The 23,093-nt window shown below is 36.0% G+C and overlaps 1 protein-coding gene across 1 annotated transcript in view; it reads left to right on the top strand.

Annotated features, from left to right (window-relative positions):
- The window catches only part of DCAF13 (DDB1 and CUL4 associated factor 13), a 28,533-nt gene extending 5,674 nt beyond the window's left edge, over positions 1–22,859 (top strand). Inside the window, exons 3-11 of the mRNA XM_023225394.3 lie at positions 639–746; positions 5,713–5,802; positions 6,719–6,874; positions 10,250–10,327; positions 12,649–12,731; positions 14,736–14,900; positions 19,670–19,805; positions 20,992–21,155; positions 22,322–22,859. Coding sequence (XP_023081162.1) covers positions 639–746; positions 5,713–5,802; positions 6,719–6,874; positions 10,250–10,327; positions 12,649–12,731; positions 14,736–14,900; positions 19,670–19,805; positions 20,992–21,155; positions 22,322–22,409 — 1,068 coding nt within the window. The 3' untranslated portion in view covers positions 22,410–22,859. The remainder of the gene's footprint in view (positions 1–638; positions 747–5,712; positions 5,803–6,718; positions 6,875–10,249; positions 10,328–12,648; positions 12,732–14,735; positions 14,901–19,669; positions 19,806–20,991; positions 21,156–22,321) is intronic.
- The last annotated feature ends 234 nt before the right edge of the window (positions 22,860–23,093 follow it).

The raw sequence follows: 23,093 nt of genomic DNA on the forward strand, positions 1-23,093 counted from the left end.
TTTTTTTTTTTTTTTTTTTTTTTTTTTTTTTTTTTTTTTTGAGGCGGAGTCTCGCTCTGTCGCCCGGACTGGAGTGCAGTGGCCGGATCTCAGCTCACTGCAAGCTCTGCCTCCCGGGTTTATGCCATTCTCCTGCCTCAGCCTCCCGAGTAGCTGGGACTACAGGCGCCCGCCACCTCGCCCGGCTAGTTTTTTTGTATTTTTTTAGTAGAGACGGGGTTTCACCGTGTTAGACTAAATTTTATTAGGAATACTAAGTTTAGTATTTTCTTCTTTAAACCTAAGAAATTATAAATGCAGTAGTTTAAGGATCAATTTGATAGTAAATTACATAATCATTTTTATAATTAAAGTATTTAAGTGTGAGTGTTTTCACAGAAGATGTTGTCAACACCTAATTTCCTACTATGGCAAGTGAAAAGGTTTTGCACCACTTTAAACTACAATCAACAGAGTATTTGCCAGATTGTATTTTTTGCTCGTCGATATACTTATCCATATGCATTGCTTTGTTTTAATCCAAAGGATTTTAGTTTTAGCTCCCCAGTAGAGTGATTTGTAGCCTTGTCAATGTTGAATTTATCCTGAACATTTTACATTTATAGTTCACTGAAATTTCCTGGTATGCTTTATCATAGGTTAGAATTTGGAACCTGACTCAGCGGAATTGTATCCGTACAATACAAGCACATGAAGGCTTTGTACGAGGAATATGTACTCGCTTTTGTGGGACTTCTTTTTTCACTGTAAGTATAACACCATTAAGTCATTCAATTTGATCGACATAGGTAAGAATAATCTAATTGAATACATTTTTTTCAAGTTCATTTATTTGTTCCTAGGCCCTTTTGGAGTTTCACAATGCAAAATAGCTTATTAAACCTTGAAAATTACTAGTTTTCTTTGTGTAATTCAGCCTTCTCCATAACGTAACATGATTAAACTAATAATTTACCACAGAAGTGGAATTAATGAGAGGTGAGTCTAGAAAGAGTTTGGCTTACTCTGGAGGATTTTTGGTGCTAAGATGAGTAATTTGTACTTCTGTTAGTCAGATAGTAAGGAATCATTGAAGTTTTGTGCCTTTGTGTGGCAAAATATCTGGAACGTAAAATTTACTATCTGATTTTAAATACACAGTTTGGTGGCATCCAGTACATTCACATCACTGTGCAACCATCACCACCATCCGTCTTCAGAACTTTTTCATCTTCCCCAGCTGAAACTAGAGTCATTAAACAATAACTCCCTTTTCCCCTCAGTCCCCAACCCCTGGTAATCAGTTTGCCTCTGGTGATTTTGACTATTCTGGGTACCTCATATAAATAGAAACATATTTTAAAGAATTATACCATTTTGCGTATGTGGAATAAGCCTTTTGTGTCTGGCTTTTTTTTACTTAACATAATTGTCTTCAAGGTTTATCCATGTTGTAGTACATGTCAGAATTTCCTTTCTTTTTTATGGCTAAATAACATTCCATTGTATATGTCACATTTTCTTTATCCGTTCATTCATCAATGAGCATTTGATTTGTTTCCACCTTCTGGCTATTGTGAATAGTGTTGCCATGACCATTGGTGTACAAATACCAGTTCAGGTTCATTGAAGGTCTTTTTTAACAAGGGGAACGACAAAATCTGAGTTGTGCTTTGAGTTAAGTAATTTGACAGCAGTTAGTGATCAGTTTGAAAGCCATTTTAATAGTTTGGCAGGCAATAATAAGAGGCTACCTTATTATGGAGACTGAAAACTAGAAATCAGTGGTTGGATTTAGAAACACTTTGGAGGATTGAAAGGTTTGACAACTGAGAGGTGCCTGGGAAGAGGTTGGTTCCTGTTGCTGAGGAGCATTAGCAAGTTTGGAAGGGTGGCATTGGAAAGGATATGATGTGACAAACTGGACTGCTCATGGGCTGTTCGAGTGAAGATGTCTATCATACCTTTACAGATTCAGGTCTGGAGCTCAGGAGGGAGGTCAGAGCTGAACTTGACATCATCAATATAGAATTAATCCTTGAAGCCGTAGTACGGCATCATTGGGAGGAAATGAAGAGGAAAATATAGAAATACAAAGATGTGAAGGAAGTAGCCTTGGAGAATGCCCACCTCTGGGAAGTGGGAAAACTCTGGGAGTATCCAGAGAGCTCAAAGAATCTGAATGAGCATAGTGTCCTAGGAGGAAGGCATAGTCAGTTGTGTGAACTACTACAAAGAATAATGAGAAATGAAGACTGAGAAAAACATTTTAGGAATGTGGAGATGAAAAAATAGAAAGTTAAAGATCGTGTAATTCTAGTCTTTCACTTCTAACACTGTTAGTTTGGTGTATGTCTTTTTAAGTGTTTTGACCTACCTATACAACAGTTTTTATATACTCATGCACTAATCAGTCAAATAGATCTTCCTTATTGATTTACTGGTGACTTTTTAAAAAGCAGGTTGAACTGAGTTATAAAGTGTAGGTTGCAATCTAGGTTGGCTGGGTGCAGAAGCCAGATTACAAGAGAATAATAAAGGGAAAAGATGACTTCTGGGAAACCTGATAGCTACAATTTCAAAGATTGTCATGTGAAACAGAAAATAGACTAATTTGTTGCTCCATAGAGAGGCACTGGAAATAGGTGTTAATGTTAAAAGATTTGGTTTTGGTGTAAAAACTTATTTGCTGTCAAAGAGCAGAATAGGCTACCTTGCAAAGCATTCAGTTACTTTTCACTAGAGGGGTGCAGATAAGCTGCCTGACCCTGCAAGCCCAATGTTGTGCAAGGAATTGGTTGGCAAGTGGGAATGGATGGCAACTAAGGCTTCTTACACTTGGTTATTCTTTTGGATATATTGATTAATAGCTCAGCCGGAAGACTTAGTGTATTTTTTATTTATTTATTTATTTTAATGCTTAAAATGAATAAAGGCTCATTTGCAGCATTATTCACAATACCCAGGATATGGAATCAACCTAAAGTGTCCAGTAGTGGATGAATGAATTTTTTTAAATAGTACACATACATGCACACAGAAATACTATTCAGCCTTCAGAAAGAAGGAAATCCTGTCATTTGTAGCATACATGAAGGAACCTGGAGGACATGATGCTGGGTTAAATAAGACAAATACCACGTGATCTCACTTGTGTGGAATCTAAAAAAGCCATACTCACAAAAATGGAGTAAAATGGTCATTACTAGGGGCTTTGAGGGAGGGAGATTGGGGAGATGTTGGTCAAAAGAGACAAAATTTCAAATGGATAGAAAGTGTACAACATGGGGATTATAGTTAATAACAATATGCTGTCTTGACAACTGCTATGAAAGTGAATCAGATGTTCTCACCACAAAACAAGTATGTGAGGTAATAGATATTTTAATTAGCTTGGTTTAGCCATTCCACAGTGCCTACATATATCAAAACACGATGTTGTACATCATAAATATATATAACTTTTATTGGTAAATTAAATAAAAACATTTTAAGAAATGCATAAAGACTGAAAATGTTTCATATTCACCACTTATTTCCCCCACTTTATTTTTTTAAAGTGACAGGGTCTTACTATATTGCCCAGGCTGGTGTTGAGCTCCTGAGCTGAAGCCTGTCTCAGCCTCCCAAAAAGTGTTGGGATTACAGGCATGAGTCACCATGCTCAGTTCATTGTTTCTCCCTTTTTCAAAAAGATTTTTTTTTTGTTTTTTTGAGATGAAGTCTCTCTCCCTCTGTTGCCTAGGTTGGAGTGCAATGGCACGATCTCTGCTCACTGCAAGCTCTGCCTCCCGGGTTCATGTCATTCTCTTGCTTCAGTCTCCCCAGTAACTGGGACTACAAGCTCCCACCACCACTCCTGGCTAATTTTTCTTTTTTTTGTATTTTTAGTAGAGACGGCATTTCACTGTTAGCGATGATGGTCTCGATCTCGTGACCTAGTGATCCGCCCGCCTTGGCCTCTGAAAGTGCTGGGATTACAGGCGTGAGCCACCACGCCCAGACATAGAGATATTTTTGAGTAATGTGTGCTTTGTCAGAGATAAGACACCTGAAGACTACTTGCTGGTACAACTTAAAGAATGTTTTTAAAAAATTTAGTACACAGTGTTGCAAAACATAAATTTTTATTACATGAACTTCACTAAGATATCCCAATTTGTAATACCAACAGTTCCTTCTTCAGCATAACCAGCCTGGAGATGAGATGTTGTTGTAGCCAGGCACATGTTCTTGTTTGGCTACTCATTTCTATAAAATGAGAAAACCTTTCCCAGAATTGGTGGTCTGCTGAGGTTTGTACTCAATAGACTGCAGAACATCTTGGTCATTTACAAGGAAATTCAGTCTTGAGCTTGCAGACACTATCAGAAACTTGATGGAGGGATGCTGTCTTCAGGAATGGGATGCTCGGGGACACAGTTTACCCTGTGTTCTGTAGGTGCTAAAATGTCTCTTTGGGTCAAGCCAGGTCAGTCAAGACCTGGTACCTAGATTACATCTTACATTCTCCAGGTAGAATCAGGTTTCTAGAATTGAGTTTATAGTGCCAGTGGCTCAGAGTCAGAGTTGTTAATAAGATGTAGCCCTATTAAATACTTTTTGTCTATTACAAGGATGTTGTTAAGGATTCTGTTCATTGGCATCCTCAACAAAAGACATCCCTGTGTAATCTTAGTACCAAAACCTTTCTTGATCACTTACCTGTTCTCATCTCACGGGCACTGTAAAGGGTTTTGCAAGAGGTGTTTTCCTTTTTGAATTTGCTGCAAGGAAAAAGCTACATTCATATTCTTCCCATAGATAAATATATCTTTGTTAATGTTTTTATCAAAAAGTGGATATAGATTGTATCTAATATATAAATGTAAGATTTTAAGTTAAAACTAGCAGTTTGGTATATATGCAGTTATACAGTACCACATTTATGATTTTGTTTTCAACCTCAAACTATATTATATATTCTGTTTTGTAGTCTCTTTCACCTGATAGCTTGAACATGTCTGCCAAATACCCATGTCTAAATTACCATAGTTTGTTGCTTTGCCTTGATTTGGGCTAACGTGCCAACAGTTCAGCTCACTGTTGCTTTTTTACTATTTGTGCAGCTGTCAGCACAGTGAAAAGACAAACTATGTCTTTACTAACATTATGAAAATAGTTTTGACCGTGTGGACCCTGAAAAGTTCTCAGGGTCCTCCAGAGGCCCAAAGTTCACAGTTTGAAAACCACTGACTTAGTAGTTTCTGCAGTTCATGCAGAAAAGGACTTTATCTATTTCAATATTATAACAATGCCTTCTCTCCAGTATTTTCATGTTTTTCATTTTATTTTTTACATTTAAAACTACCTGGAATTTTATTTTCATGTAGGCATCAAATTGGCTCAATTTTTTAAAATGACTAACCTGATATTATAATACCATTTTTTATAATCCATTTTTTCTCTAAGTTGAAATGCCGTGTTTATCATAATATGCATGACCTAACTTTGCCACTGTTCTTGTTTTTCTTTTGCTCTACTCATTATATTTTTAGTTTTATGTACTTTATATATTTGTCACAAATCTCTACTAAAACAAGGTGGGATATAAATGCATCAATAAGTATACTGGAATGATATGGTATGTTATCTCTTTTAAACAAGATAGTGATAATTTGATATATGTGTTGGCAAGTTTTAATTTATAACTCTTGTTCATTATCATCATCATAATAAAACAAATATTTCTAGGTTGGTGATGACAAAACTGTGAAGCAGTGGAAAATGGATGGGCCAGGCTATGGAGAGGAGGAAGAGCCATTACATACAATATTAGGAAAGGTACAAAAGTAAATTGACTAATAGCTTGCCTATTAAGATTCTTTTATTTGAAATTATTTTATAGTTATAATTTCCAAAGATGGGGAAGAAGATGCAAATAAGAAACGAAATACTTTAGGCTGTAATTGTTGACCCATTTACGCAATATTTAATGCAGCTAAGGTCCTTTGATGCTAAAGAATTTTAACAGGTTTTTTTTTTTTATATTCATTGTAGTAGAGTTTGATTTCTGTTTTCAGTTAGAGGATACAATGAAACATTTCCTATAGCAAGACCATGGAGAAAAAGATAGACGTTCAGAAAATGCTTCAGCTTGTCCGGTTTATATCATCATAGATCTTACACAAAACTCAGAATGTCTTAGTTGAAAGACTCCTTTAGGAAATGAAGAAATTTAATAGTATTATGCATCATGTATAAATCTTGTTAATGTTTCTACCAAATTATTCTGCAAATCAGATGATGGGTGGTTTTGTTTTATAATGTTTACATTTTTATATTCACCTAACAATTCTGAAATTAGATTTAATCTTTAAATTAAATATACATTTTAAAAATCACTTTGTCATTTCAGTATTATAGTTAGTATATAATATATAGGTTCTGCTTTAGGTTTCAAGAAGTTCTAAATGTTCTTAAAGGGATAGGGGAATGGGGTATGAGTATGAGGTAGAGATAATTTGTAGTTGGAAACACGTTAGTAATTTCTAAAACAAAATTGGTTTCATTCTTAAAATGTCTTGTCTCTTTATGGTATTGTTTCCCCCTTTAAGTAAGGACTTCAAAGAAGTTTCTTTGTGAACAGGACTTTTCTCAAAAAAAGATAGTGTAGATAAATATGTTTAAAATATTATTCTGCAGATTTGAATTGGTAATGAAAACAATCCTCTTCATAACAATCTTTTTGCTTTTAAAGACAGTCTATACTGGGATTGATCATCACTGGAAAGAAGCTGTTTTTGCCACATGTGGACAGCAAGTAGACATTTGGGATGAACAAAGAACTAATCCTATATGTTCAATGACCTGGGGATTTGACAGTATAAGTAGTGTTAAATTTAATCCAGTTGAGGTAATGTGTTTTTTTAAAGTATGTTTTGCTTTTTGTTTCCTTATTATTGCTTAATAATTTCAGTTCTGTTTAGGAAACTTTTGAATGTATGATAGAAACTTCTGAATTTTAATGGTGTTTTGGCATTTTGTCAATTTTCCTGATTGTATATGAGTTCTGATACCTTTGCTCAAATCCCAACATGTTTCCCAGCAGTTTAGTCCCAGATACTAGAGTTAAGCATTGTTAGAGGAGTGGTGTGTGCATTTCCCCATTGGGGTAAAATCCAAGTAAATATAGTCCTGTTTTAACTTTAGTTTTACTCATGCCTTCAACCTCATGTGCCATAGATTATGTCATTTTACATTTAGGAAAATGTTAACTTTTCTACCCCGCTTGGTGGTCAGAAGAAGGAGCATTGGACATCATTTTGTCTATTTGTAGTTGGTAAGGTACCAATGCTTCATAAAAACATTTGTGATTATTGTTGAACTGCATGGTAATAAGTTACAGTTATATTTTTCTTTGCTCAGAAGTCTGAATTGTGATTCCCAGTTCCTCCAGGCCTAAGGGAAGAGTTGGAGATTGGCCACTACATATTGTCTGTTTAGGTCTGAATTTAGGAATGGAGGCTGTCCCGAAGGCTAAGCTAACCCTTGGACTCCAGATCTTTCTCTGAACTTTTTCTTAATACATAACAATAGATGAACTGATTGTCCAAAATACTCAGTAGGGATACTTTTTTCCTGCTGAAAGAAAAGGCAATCACAGCATATCTAAGCCAATTTTAGCAGTTATTGTGAGGCTACCATTTTAGGTAGTATGACAGAAAAGTCCTAATATGCAAGTGTTATGCTCTTACAGACTCAACCTGATAAAGGGTAGGAAGTAAGGTTGAGTCAAAATAGGTATAAAAATTGTTTTATGATGTACTGGAAAATGAGATGCTGCAGTGCCATGTGAGCTTGGCCTTGAGGAATTGCTGAGAAGTCAGAGGACACTCTTCCTGCAACTAGCACATGCTTACACACACACTTTCTAGAGAGGCTACAGGTCTAGAATAGGTTGGCAAACTAGTCTGTGAGCCACATATGGCCCCACTGCCTGTTTTTGTAAATAGAGCTCTACTAGAAGACAGCCATGTTCTCTTGCGTACATATTGTCTGTAGCTGCTTTTGTGCTATGATGGCAGAGTTGAGTAATTGCCACAGAGACCATATGGCCCACAAAACCTAAAATACTTACTCTCTGTCCATTTACAGAAAAAGTTTTCTGATGCCTGGTCTGGAGTATCTGTCTCTATTATATCTTTCTCACTGTATCCTCCATCTTCCTTCCTTATGTTCCCCTTGGTTGTAGAAGAGAGAAATGGCATGGAAAGGCAGCTACCCTTGCAGAGCAGGAACAGCTGTAAAAGTTGATAAGTGAACATTTTTTAAAAGTGCTCTCCAAATTGAAGATGGCGATGGTATTACTTACTAAAAAAAAAAAAAAAAAACACAAACAAAACCCAAACAGACACTGGTTCTTACTATTTGGAGGAACAAAAAAGTCTTTTGCTTCTCTGTTTTGGTGAACATCTGTGTCAGAAGAGCTGATCACCAATTCTAAAATCATAATTATTAGGGATGACCTAGTGACCATGTTTTTCAAACTTGCCTGTATAACAGCTGTATTTGTTCAGCTGTTTTTTTTTTTTTTTTTAATTACCATTAACCTTATGAACTTAGTGGTAAAAGTAAATGGTGTGCATGTCTCTTATCCTATTTTAAATTTAATGGAAAGGGCATGTTGCTGTGAACAAATGGAGTGTATTTGTATTTGTCTCCTCTAATCATTAATAATTAATTTTCTCTGAAAATATTGAAGCATAGAATTCTGGTAAAGTCAAAAGTTTATGCTGATCATTGGCACGTTTTACAGTGTGAAAGTTGGCATTTGGTCTAGGTAGATTGTTTTGCTTTGTTCAAAGTCTTTCTTTTTAGAAATGGAACCTGGTCAGACCCTGAGGTGACATTGACATAACAAACCAAGAAAGGTTGAGGGACCGCACTAGGGAAGTCTCCGAAAAGCAGCCATTAAGATAGCAGGTTTTCAGAAAGAACTGAGAGGAAATCATGATCATAACATTAGCTTTATGATGTGTTATTTGAACTGTGTACAGACAGTAGGAGGAGTTAGCTGGCCATGCAACTATTTAGTAAATAGCTCTTGCAGCCCCCATACTTGCAATAGGAAGTAATTGTAGGCAGAAGCCAGTAGTTGTGAGTGTCAGGAACCATGAGTGAGGAGGAATGATGCTACAGAGAGAGGGTTTCAGGGATCCACTGGATGATAAAGGGCTTATTTTTACTTAATGCCAAGGGGTTATGTAAGTACCATGCACATTTATAATTGACTTACAAATAAAATAATTAGAAAAATCTTCAAGCAGTTGGACAAAAGACAGGCCTAATTTATAGAGAGTTAAACATAAAGGAACATTTACTAATAAAACAATAAATTTATACAGCTAGGAAATACTGTCATACAGATATTAACTTTTAAATGACACTACCCAGTGCTGCCCACTTGCATTAAAATGGATGTATCCCACATTGTAGTGTATACTGGTACAGCTCTTTGGAAAATAATTAGCCCTAAATATGAAAAGCCATAAAGTTGTTCATACATTTGATTCAGTAATGTCATTCGTGAAATTTTATCCTAAGGAAATAATTCAAAAGAAGAGATAAATGTGAGGGGGAAAAGTTTATTGAAGTATTACTTATAACAGTAAAAAAACAGGAAACAAGTCTTAAGTTGAAGAGTGGATAAGTAAAATACGTTTTATTACAAATTAGAACACAGTAATATCTGTACATTATCATCCCTGACATCTAAAATACATGCATGGGGGCCGGGCACGGTGGCTTATGCCTGTAATCCCAGCACTTGGGGAGGCTGAGGCGGGTTGATCACGTTAGGTCAGGAGTTCGATACCAGCCTGGGCAACATGGTGAAACCCTGTCTCTACTAAAAATACAAAATATTAGCCCATTGTGGTGGTGCACCCCTGTAATCCCAGCTACTCCAGAGGCTGAGGCATGACAATTGCTTGAACCTGAGAGGTAGAGGTTGCAGTGAGCCAAGATTGTGCCACTGTACTCCACCCTGGGTGACAGAGCAAGACTCTGTCTCTAAATAAATAAATTAATTAAATACAAGCATGGGGATTTTACAATGAAAATACTTGGTTTAAGTTGCTGAGATTATGGATGATTTATTGTACCCTCTTAAAATGGACTTTGTTTTTTAACATAAATATTAAGGTCAATTAAATCATTTGTTTACTGAATGGATGTGGTCTGCTGCCAGGTCTGGCTTTTAACTGGTGATTGTTATACTTGTTTTTAGACTTTTCTCTTGGGAAGTTGTGCATCTGACAGGAATATAGTACTGTACGATATGAGGCAAGCTACTCCTTTGAAAAAGGTGAGTTTCAGTTTTGACTTTTGCTTCATACACTTGGTATTATATATTCCTCTGTAAATAGAGTGACTAAAAATATGGAGCAAATATTTTCTCAGAATTAAAAAAAATTTGTTATACAGGTGTTCTTAGAACTCTCCATGATGATAGCCGTGTTCTTTCAGCTCCTCATTGCTTTTTAGAGACTCTTAAATTTCTACTAGGTATTGTATCCTAGTCATCATCCTTGTGTCTTCCATGATGCCAGTACATTTTAGGCCTCTAATTAATACTTACCGAATTGAAAGTTCTTAAGGGTATTGCATCCTGTTACTTAACCATGTAATAATATTCAAATAATATTCAATAAAATTCAAGCCCCATGATTATCATGTGACATATACAGTATTTTATTCCAGAAAGTTTTAGAACTCATTCACATAACCAGCTTTTTTTTGTTCAGTTACATGCTGATCAATACTAGTTTAACATTTAGGCAAGCACTATCCTGTTCAAAGTAACAGATTTCCTAACAATTCTAAAGTAATAATTTCAGGACTTAGATATCAAAGCTAATAATACAACCTTAAGCTAACTCTCCAAGAGGGAGACAGGTACTGTCTATAAGTAAGGAAAGGAGTACCATGGTAAGTAAAAGGGTGTAAAGTTTATCTCAGGTACTAGAATTTTGAGTGACAGAAAGGGCTGGGCATCATTCAGATGCCACAAGTCTGTTTTCATAGTTCACATACAAAAGAAATGCTTTTAATACTTGCTTTTGTTATTCCTAAATCATTTTTACAACAGGTAATAAACTAGAGATATTAGGAGAGTACATTCATTGAAGTTTGAAATAGATAAATGTGATAATCTTTCCAAAGTACCACTTACATCATTTCACTCATTCATGTGATTTAATGGGAAGATCCTGTATGAACTTTGGTCTTAGACTTTAAGCAAGTTAACCTAATCTGTGTTTCTTCTGTAAAGTGGTGGTATTAATAACTATCTCACAGCACTTTGCCGAGAATAAAACATGATAGTTGAAGCATTTAGCAGAATGCTGACATGAGGTACTAGTTTAATAAATGGTCATTTCTGCCCCCTCCCACCTACCTAACACTCATTCTGTTTTTTTTTTTTTTTTTTTTTTTTGAGACGGAGTCTTGCTCTGTCGCCCGACCTGGAGTGCAGTGGCCTGATCTCAGCTCACTGCAAGCTCCACCTCCCGGGTTTATGCCATTCTCCTGCCTCAGCCTCCGGAGTAGCTGGGACTACAGGCGCCCGCCACCACGCCCGGCTAGTTTTTTGTATTTTTAGTAGAGACGGGGTTTCAGCGTGTTAGCCAGGATGGTCTCGATCTCCTGACCTCGTGATCCGCCCATCTCGGCCTCCCAAAGTGCTGGGATTACAGGCTTGAGCCACCGCGCCCGGCCTTTTTTTTTTTAATTTAGTTTATTTTTCGTTATTATTGCCTCCTGCTTTGCACATTCTCAGTTTTTAATGGAGCTCCATTAATTTTAGGTTGAAGAAAATGTAGCCTGGCTTTCAAGGTGTTCTGAAATCTGGTTCTAATTTGCAACTCATTTATTTCTTTTAATCAGTAAGGTAACATTGAATTGGAGTTTGTTACATGTAGGTCACTTTGATAGATGTAGGGATTGTTAGACACTGCTACTTTCTATTGCTGCTTTGCTCCGTCTACTAGTCTGTCAATGTTTCTTTTATCCTTTCTCTCATAAAAGTAGTAGTTCTTAATCAGGGGTTGTAGTCCCCTACCAGGTACAGTTCTGGGAATGCAAGAGGGACATTTAGTGGGAGGTCCCTGAGTGACAAAATATCCTACAGTGGATAGTCATACACAACAAAAGATAATCCTGCTCAAAATGCCAATAGTGTTCCCATTGAGAAACACTGAATTACTGATCCTTCGCAGGTCAGTTCAAATCATACTTGTCTTTAGAAACAGTTCTCTATGTTAACCCTAAGCTCACCATTAATTTTGCCCCTAATTTGGTACTTAGTCATTTGTTACTTTATTGTTTATATTTTAACTTTTATTATGTGTCACATTTTTCTGACTAAACTATAAGTTGTTTGAGATTAGGGGGCTGGGAGTTAATCATTTCTGTTTTTGTATTTACTACTATGCCTGTGTATTTAAGAAGCAATTACTGATTGCTTTCTCTTCCCATTGCACTGAGCTGAGTACTTCACACATAATAGGTGTTTATGAAATATTTGCTTAAATCAGTGGGGAAAAAAGCGAAAGGAAGTGGGAAATTCATCCATTTTAGAGGTAATTAATTTCATGGTAATGGGATAGTATATGCTTCCTTTCTCAGGTTATCTTAGATATGAGAACAAATACAATCTGTTGGAACCCTATGGAAGCTTTCATTTTTACAGCAGCAAATGAAGATTATAAGTAAGTTTCCCTCTTTTAAAAACTTGTGTATTTCTATCAGGAATGGCTTAATTGTGTAAGTCGTACTAATAAAATATATACCACTAGGTAGGTATACCTATAAAGTTTGAAAACTCATTTGTTTAGCTTTAAAAAGTTTTCCAAATTGGAGAAGAACTTCTTAGAAAAGTATTTATTTTGTCAGTATTTAGAATGATGTAGACCAAGGACAGTAAACAACTAGTGGACCAAATCCTTTCTGTTGCCTGTTTTTATAAAGGTTTGTTGGAATATGGCCACACCCACGTATTTATATATTGGATATGGCTGCTTTTGTGCTATAATGCCTGAGTTGAATAGTTGCAGCAGAGACCTTATGGCCCACTTGCTTGAAAATGTTTGCCATTTGGCCCTTTACAGAAGAAGTTGGCTGATGTTTGATGTAGATCTTATAAATAATGACTGAACCATACATGTTTTAATGGAAATGAAAATATCTGCCTGCAATGTTTGTATTGCATTGAGTATCAGGTAGCTGATACTCATGTAGTCATCAGCTGTCACTATTCAGTCAGACGGAAGAAAAATTATGGTTATCTTTTCAGTATCCATATAAGGTAGGTGGGACATGCACGTTATCCCCTTTTTAAGACGTTAAAGCAGGGAGATTGATCTCCCAGGGAGGAAAGAGTGTCTTCTCTTTTTTTTCCACAAAGCATTTATTATAGTGTTATGCCTTTGATAGATTCTTAATACATGTTTTTTTAACAAGGCAGAAGTTTGTTGGTGGATTGAACTTCAGATCTTCTGTATTGTTTTATGTTCCACTATATAGATTTGAAAGCAAAAAAGTAGTATTAGCTCATAAAAGGATTTATTATATGATGTTTTAGTGGTGCCAACTAAAAGCATCTTTTATGACTTTCTGCTAAAAATAGGTTTAGTCCAGGAGTTTGAGGTTACAGTGAGTTGTGATTGGGCCACTGCACTCCAGCCTGGCCAACAGAACAAGACCCTGGTATCTTAAAATAATAAAAGAAGCTCAATTAGACTTTCATTAACTAGCAATACCAAGCCACAGTAATTGAAGCTTTTTTTTTTTAACCTTTATTGATGTTTTGAAATTAAGTGACATCTTCCAGTTAAAGGCAATAAAAGACGAGTAATACAGCAAAAAATCCAAACGTTGGGATTTTATTAAGCATTATTTATAATAAAATGTTGGAAACTATTAAAATATAGGGAAATATCGCAAGGACAGAAAACCAAACACCACATGTTCTCACTCATAGGTGGGAATTGAACAATGAGAACACTTGGACACAGGAAGGGGAACATCGCACACCGAGGCCTTGTCGTGGGGTGGGGGAAGGGGGGAGGGATAGCATTAGGAGATACACCTAATGTAAATGACAACTTAATGGGTGCAGCATACCAACATGGCACATGTATACATATGTAACAGACCTGCACGTTGTACACTTGTACCCTAGAACTTAAAGTATAATAAAAATATATAGGGAAATAAATTATTTGAACTTATATATACAGCCATTAAAATATTTTCAAAGATTGTTTAATAATATGGGTAATGCTCATTAATATGCTACATGAAATATCAGAATATAAAGCTTTACATAGTATTTCAATTTTATTGAAAGTATGCGTTTAAATAGTATGGTGAAAAGGTTTTTTAAAAAATTATGCTGCACTAAATAACTGGCCTCTGGGTAGCAGAATTAAAGGTAATTTTTGTACTGTGTACTGTTTTGAAATTTCCACATTTTCTACAATGAGATTGATAAGGAGGAAAATGTGTCAGTGTATATGTAAGTGGAGTCTTAAGGCATCATAAAAACTGCTGAAATTTTTTCTTATCCCTCACCTGCTTGTGTACAGCATTGAGCTTTTTGTTTAGATGTGCATTGTTTTGCATATGGGTCTTGTTTTCACTGGTATCTTTTAGTACTGCATATGGTATCTTTCTAGAAATAATGTGTCAAATATTTAAAAATTCTTTTACAGCTTATATACTTTTGATATGCGTGCACTGGACACTCCTGTAATGGTCCATATGGATCATGTATCTGCAGTGCTTGATGTGGATTACTCTCCCACTGGGAAGGAGTTTGTGTCTGCTAGTTTTGATAAATCTATTCGAATCTTTCCTGTAGACAAAAGTCGAAGCAGGTATGTGCCTACCAGTAAACCATTTATATTCTTATGTCACGACAATGGGAATACATTCTGAGAAATGAGTTGTTGGGCGATTTCGTCATTGTGTGAACATGATAGAGTGCACTTAAACAAAACTAGACGGTATAACCTGTTGCACGCCCAAGGCTGTGTGGTCATATGGTGTAGCCTGTTGCTCCTAGACTACAAATCTGTTCAGTATGTTACTGTGCTGAATACTGTGGGCAGTTGTAACACAGTGGTATTTGTTTATGTAAACATATATAAACATAGACAAAGTACAGTAAACATCCAGTATTATAATCTTAATGGACCACTGTCATGTATGCAGTCTATCATTGACCAAAATGTCATATGACTATTTTTGTTTCATTTTTCTTTGTCCTGATTATTATTTATCTTTTCTGAGAGGGTACTTGAAGTTTAATAAAGTTTTTTGCCCCAATACAGTTTAAGAAAAATTAGTAATAATACCTTACATTTGTCATTTTTTACTTAGTCAAATCCAACTGTGTACACCAAACCAAAAATTAAAAAAGAAATAAAAGTAAGTTTAAATTGTCAAGACCGTCCTCCTCGATTTTACTTTAGTAGGTATATGGCTTGGTTGATGAGAGGTAGGAGATTTGAATACTCAGCTGTCCCATAGTCTCGTGTGTGTGTCTCATTCTGTAAGCACATTGAGTGTGATTCTAATATTTAATATTTGTATTGTGTTTTGTATAGTTTGGCCCTGTACTACATACTATATGTTATTAAATACAGTATCTATTTATACATCTATTGTGTCATATTTTTGTATAGAGGTAGTTTACCAGAAAATGATGGCATTTTAAGGAGTCTGCAAGGGGAATTTTGTTCTCTAGTTTTCGCTTCATAGACTGACTTTAAGTCCTGTACAGATACAGCCCCCTGTGTAGTGAATTATGGTTTACAAAGAGCTGTTATACACATTCCCATTGTTCCTTAGTAATGCTTTAGATGTGTTCCTGGAAGCATGCATAAAATAAATCCAAATAAATGGAAATAATTTTTCTCAAAAAATTATGATAATTGGATGATTATGGTCATAGCCAATCTGCTTATCTAACTCTTTGCTGATTTACTTGTGATATTTGTGTCTTTTTCCACTGTAATTTGAGGAAGCCATATGAATTTCTAAACCATGTATTGTCATGGTCAGCAGATAATTGTCATCATCACTGTTTATCTGATTTTGAAGGTGCTTCAGTTAGAAGCATACTGACAGGAGTGTTTTAATGGCTTTGATCTTCATTTCATCATTTCTGTTGTAGAGCTTCTGCTATGTGTTCCTATGTGACTACTGCTTCCTTTATCGCTGCCTTGATATTCTCCTAATTGTCATGAGGGGTTTTTTGGGATTATTCGTTTAGGCCCAAGGCAAGATTAATAGCTTCCATTTTTCTCACACCTCTGGAAAATGTTGAGAATCAAGAGAATATGGTCCTCCATCATTTCTTGGCACCACAACTTCCAAAGGTAGTAGGATAATATTTTTCCAACATAATACGTAAGTAGACACAAAGAATGAGACGAGAACAAAGGAAAAAACAGGACTGTGTAGTTACTATGATTCCAAGGGGCCAGCAGCTGAGTTCAGGCTGAATTATTCCAAAGCTGGCATGGACAGCTGAATGTAGGTCTAGCTAGAAAGCTCACATTATTCCAAAATTGTATAAAAGGGTTCTCTATTTCATTTCCAAGGAATTGTCTCCTGATGTCGTTTGGAGGTTTTGTAATCACAGTCTTAATATGTGTTAACGTCCTGTTGTGTTTAGATATAAATAGTGTTCCCTCTGACCTTTGCCTTTATCTCCTGGAAAGCCCGTTCTAATTTGTTTCTGTGGTTTGTTTCCTATCATTATAAACATCAAATAACTTGTACTTGGATGAATAATCTGTATTGAAAAAATATTTTCCTTTAAAAGACCTTAAAATGGCTCAAGCATAATATTTTTAAAATAAATTTTGAGTAAATTTTTAAAACTACAGTTAAGTCAGTATTTCAAAGTAGGCTTTTGTTGGAAGTTCATTCAGTATTTACTGAACAAACAAGTAAATTAATAGTGTTCACATGGAAACATTAGTGTGACTGTGTATATAAAAAATTTAAGGCTAAATTTAAAAATGTATTTGTCTCCTAATAATAGAACTTTTTTTTTTTTTTTTTTGAGACGGAGTCTCTCTCTGTCCCCCAGGCTGGAGTGCAGTGGCTGGATCTCAGCTCACTGCAAGCTCCGCCTCCCAGGTTTACGCCATTCTCCTGCCTCAGCCTCCCGAGTAACTGGGACTACAGGCACCCACCACCTCGCCCGGCTAGTTTTTTGTATTTTTTTTTTGAGACGGAGTCTCGCTCTGTTGCCCGGGCTGGAGTGCAGTGGCCGGATCTCAGCTCACTGCAACCTCCACCTCCCAGATTCACGCCATTCTCCTGCCTCAGTCTCCCGAGTAGCTGGGACCACAGGCGCCCACCACCTTGCCCGGCTAATTTTTTGTATTTTTAGTAGAGACGGGGTTTCACCGTGTTAGCCAGGATGGTCTCGATCTCCTGACCTCGTGATCCGCCCGTCTCGGCCTCCCAAAGTGCTGGGATTATAGACTTGAGCCACCGCGCCCAGCCCCTAATAATAGAACTTTTGGTGAGTTTAATAAACTTAGAATATATGCAGACATAAACATGTCTAGAAGTTAAGAACTCAGCATAGTTTATCATTGAGGAGGATTCTCAGTTACTTAAGTGACTAACCATTAGATTTGACCGGTCTACTGCATGAACAGATTATGTTTAATGGTTATGGAAGCCTGACTGAATTTCCCTACTTCAAACGCATTATACTGCTTTGGAAAAAAGGGCTTCTTAGGTATATGGAGATTATAAGAAATGAGTCTTCAAAAGCAGAGCATTGAGGGGGAGAAGAAAAAGCAGGCCATCATCTGGTTTTCATTTTAATAGGACATTCTTTTTAATCTTTTAAAAATAAATTGCTTATGGTTTATCAAAGTGCTTAAAACATACCTATCAGAAACAGTGTAAAAGACTAGTTTTGTGAGTATGGTTGAGTTTTTTTTTTTTTTTTTTGAGATGGAATCTGACTCTTTCACCCAGGCTAGAGTGCAGTGATGCCACACGGCTCACTACAGCCCCGTCTTCTGGGCTCAAGTGATCCTCCTACCTCAGACTCCTGAGCAGCACCACACCTAGCTAATTTTTAAAATTTATCTTTAGTAGGTATGGGGTCTCTCTATGTTATTCGGGCTGGTCTTAAACTCCTGGGCTCAAGTAATCCTCTTATCAAAGTACTGAGATTACAGGTGTGAGCCACCACACCTTGCCTACTTTAGAGATATTTTTTATAGGTATGAATATTTGATTTAGTCATTCTGTTTTGAGTTTTCTTTTACTGTGCATAGTTTATTGAGTCTGTTTCCTTCCTGTTTATCTACTCTGCATTTTGAATAATTTAATCCAGACACAGAAATTTTATTTATCCAGAAGTTTCATCTTACCTTTTCTGACCTTGTATTTTACTTGCTTTTTAATGCCCTTCTTAACACTTACTAATATAGTATCACCTGTGAATTCACCTAGCCTATTTCACAGCCTTTCCTAATAGGTATTTGATATCTCCATTTATTAAATGATTCCTACCTCAACTTATCAGACACTTCTGTAGCCCTCCCTTTCTTTTCACACATATAAATCATCAACTCACTTTAATTAAACTTTTTTTTTTTTTTTTTTTTTTTGAGACAGAATTTCACTCTGTCATCCAGGCTGGAGTACAGTGTCATGAACTTGGCTCACTACAACTCTACCTCCCAGGTTCAAGTGATTCTCCTGCCTCAGCCAGCTAATTTTTGTAATTCTAGTAGAGACAGGATTTCACCATGTTGGCCATGCTGGTCTAATTAATTAAGCTTTTTAAACAATTTAACCAAAACAAAATTCTGGCATTAGATTCAGCATATCGGGAGGTACTCTTTGAAGACCATTGCATTTCTTTCTTTTTCAGTAAAATGAAGGGAGAAAAAAGAGTGTTGACCTGAATTGATTTGATATGGGGAAGAGGCCTTTTAAGATCAAGTCCTTTCTTATTGTTACAAAGTTACCTCAGTTGAACATCATATTTTGTTTGCATTTTATGTTTTTTTTTTTTTTTTTTGAGACGGAGTCCCGCTGTGTCGCCCAGCCTGGAGCGCAGTGGCGCGATCTCGGCTCACTGCAAGCTCCGCCTCCTGGGTTCACGCCATTCTCCTGCCTCAGCATCGCGAGGAGCTGAGACCACAGGTGCCGCCACCACGCCCGGCTAATTTTTTGTATTTTAGTAGAGACGGGGTTTCACCGTGTTAGCCAGGATGGTCTCAATCTGCTGACCTCGTGATCCGCCCACCTCGGCCTCCCAAAGAGCTGGGATTACAGGCGTGAGCCACCGCGCCCGGCCGCATTTTATGCTTTTATTCTGTGAACTTTTCTGTACATCTGATTTTGCTTAGTTTGTTCATATTTATTTCTCTTACTAGATAGTAAGATCTCTGAGAGCGGAGATTTGTTTAATACCCCAGCACTTAACACAGAATGTTATTAGTTGGGTTCAATAAAAATGCATTGACAATAATTTGAATTTTTATTTTATACTCCTATAGGACTCAGAAACGATATCCTGATACTTAATAGGCAGTGGTTACTCAAAGAATATCTGTACCAAAATCCAAAGGGTTTTAACTTAATTCCTTTTCTATAGGGAGGTATATCACACAAAGAGAATGCAGCATGTTATCTGTGTAAAATGGACTTCTGACAGCAAGTATATTATGTGTGGATCTGATGAAATGAACATTCGCCTGTGGAAAGCTAATGCTTCTGAAAAATTGGGTGTGGTAAGAGAATTCATTTTCTTTCATTGTCATAAGGCTGATTTCTAATTTTATTAGATATTACATTGTGAAAATTTACTTTTAGGTATTTTTGGGTATTTTGATCAAATTGACATAGCTATGATAAAAAATAAGTTAGCAATAAATGGACAAGGTTGTATTGATAATTATTTGTTTCATTCTGATCTGTTGGAGACACTGTACATTCAAATTGACATTTAAGACCTTCAGAATACCTTTGTTAATTCAGATGTTTGATAATATGGAGTCTTACTGGTATTTTGTTTTGCTTGAGGTAGGGACAGAAGATGCAGGAACTAGAAGCTCAGAACTTAAGAGCTCATATCTCTTTTGTTAGAGAAATAGTCATCCAGCAACTCAAAGGCTGCAAGTCCCTGGGAGATCTTTTAATATCAAAGACACAATGGAACATTTAATAAATACAGAAAGCTTCAGACTTTAAAAAAGATTCCATGAAAAAATAGCAGGTGTTATCACTGGCTGGTTACCTCCAGGATAGGGGATTATGGTTGATTTTGTTTTGTTCTTGATGTTTTTCTAAATGTCCCATATTTTCTATAAGAAACATACAGAGTGTTTATATTAGAAATAAATACTAAGTTTAAGAAGTAAAGAGTGTGAATTATTTTCTACTTAGCCCTGATAGGAAAATCAAAGGCAATTCTGTTTTATGTTTAATGATTGATAAGTATTGCATTGTGCCTAGGTCCATCATTAAATGTTCCTCTAAATCATATCCTTAACATTTGTTAAACAAAGTCTAGTTCTTATGGAATTGGATACTTATTTTTACTTTTCTGTTTCACTATGTTTAACTCACCTCCCTACTCACCCCCAAAATTTTCAGTGAGTGATTTAGGTGTTTTTCTATGTTATTGATGCCTAGGGAAGGTCCAACTCAGTGATCCACACGGCTCTACTCCTTCAGCACTGCTGCTTTCTACTGGGTGGCATCTATTCTACATGGCGAGTGTGTTGTCTAAAAGGAAATTCAGTGCTTGCAGACCTAGTGTTACTAATATAACCTTGTAAAGTGTAGAATTACATTGGCAATTTTGGTTGCATATCATAAAAGTTTAGGTTTGGGGGAAAAGGGTGCTTTCTAGTTTCTTTATACTGAAGCAAAACAACACACTATTCATTAAGATACCAAAATGTGTATTTTCAGCTTACATCACGAGAAAAAGCAGCCAAAGATTATAACCAGAAATTGAAGGAGAAATTTCAGCATTATCCTCATATAAAACGTATAGCTCGTCATCGACATCTACCAAAATCTATCTACAGCCAGATTCAGGAACAGCGCATCATGAAAGAAGCTCGTCGACGAAAGTATGTTTTGAGGCATTTGACTATCTATTACCCTTTTCTGACTTCTGCTCTAAACTCATCGAAAACAAACAACTGCCATTCAAGGGAGTAGTTTATGTGCTGTTATTTAATGGTACATTAGTGATGTGTTTGAAGACTTTTACAGAAGGCCTTTTTTTTTTTTTTTTCTGAGACACGGGAGTGTAGCTCTGGAGTGCAGTGGCACAATCTTAAGTTCACTGCAAGCTCCGCCTCCCGGGTTCACGCCATTCTCCTGTCTCGGCCTCCTGAGTAGTTGGGACTACAGGCACCCGTCACGATGCCCTGATAATTTTTTGTATTTTTAGTAGAGACGGGGTTTCACCGTGTTAGCCACGATGGTCTCGATCTCCTGACCTCATGATCGCCCACCTCAGCCTCCCAAAGTGCTGGGATTACAGGTGTGAGCCACCGTGCCCAGCCCAGATGGCTATTTCTTTTTCCTTTTCCCAATAAAGGGAACCAATGACTATCTGAGAATGGGAGAATTTCCATTACCTGTTTTTGAGAATATGTTTAAAGGACAAACAAGGAAAATGAATTACCAAAATAAGAAAACACTTGCTTATATTAAAAATTATTGTAAATAATGTTTTAAAAAATAATTTCTGATGTAGCTGGAATTCAGAGATTTTGTGTACTTCCAAGTTAAAGAATTAATCTATAGTAGAGCTCTTAAGTAAAAAACGTTCTAATATACTTTATTATAACATGACATCTATCATTTTGGATATAGAGCAGAGCTACTGCCACTACCACCATTTCCCCTGTGAAATATTCTTCTCTTTGAAATACTTGAAGTCATGCATGAAGTTCTAAGAGGTCTTTTATTTTTCATTTAGAATATACAAATGGCTATTATTTCTCTGTCTTTGGGTAGATGTTGCGGTAGAATCACTTTTAGAAATTGTATTAACTGTGGCAGGTTTTTAGACTTAGTAAAGGACCCTGTTAGGTAAATAGGATAAGAAGCAATTAAATAAGTAAAGTTGATTTCTTGGTACTAACTTCCTTTTACCTATTGTCATTGTGAAACTATTTTTTTAAATAGATGTTTTTCTAGTGAAAGAAAATGCTTTGATTTTTCTGAGAAAATTTTAAGATGAATTCTCATAAACTTGCTTATATTTTGTATATTTTATTTCTAGGGAAGTGAATCGTATTAAACACAGCAAGCCTGGATCTGTGCCAATTGTGTCAGAGAAGAAGAAACACATAGTGGCAGTTGTAAAATAATTGGTATTCCTAACAATCCTGATGTATAATTATTTGTTACTTTTGATTTGAGAACTCTACAAATAAAAGTGCTGGTACTAGATTAATTGCAGACATTTTAGTTATATGTGTAGAGCTTTATTGTTATTCCTTTTAGCTACCCTGAAAAATGATCCCTAAAGGTGGCCTAGTTGATAAGACTGTTTTATCCTTAATCTGCATTCTTCTTTCATTGTAGAATACAGTATTTGCAACTCATTTTTTCTTGTTTTTATTACAGATACACTTACTTTCTTTCTGATCCATTATTGTAGACACTGTACCTTCAAATTGACATTTAAGACCAAAACATCTCTTACGTTATCTTTAATATTACTTTAAATAATGATTGCATTGTTTCTTCCTATGATTCCACATAACATTTAGAATAATGATGTCAATTTTTTACAACTGAATTTATTTCTAGTGCTTATATTTGGCTTTTTGACTCTTTCAAAACAATCAGCCTGCATTTATGTAACTTTTATAAATAATAATCTAATTTGGGTCAAGTTAAGATATTAAAAGTTCCTTTCAGCGTTGAAACTTTGGCCTAATTTTGGTAAATAATTTTCAATCTCAATCCTAAATAGCTGTGTGACATAGGTTTTTTTTTTAATCATCAACTTAGTAAACTTTATTATAAATCCAAATTTTAGGAAATTG

The sequence above is a fragment of the Piliocolobus tephrosceles genome, chromosome 7 (genome assembly GCF_002776525.5).
Source record: "Piliocolobus tephrosceles isolate RC106 chromosome 7, ASM277652v3, whole genome shotgun sequence".
NCBI lineage: Eukaryota > Metazoa > Chordata > Mammalia > Primates > Cercopithecidae > Piliocolobus > Piliocolobus tephrosceles.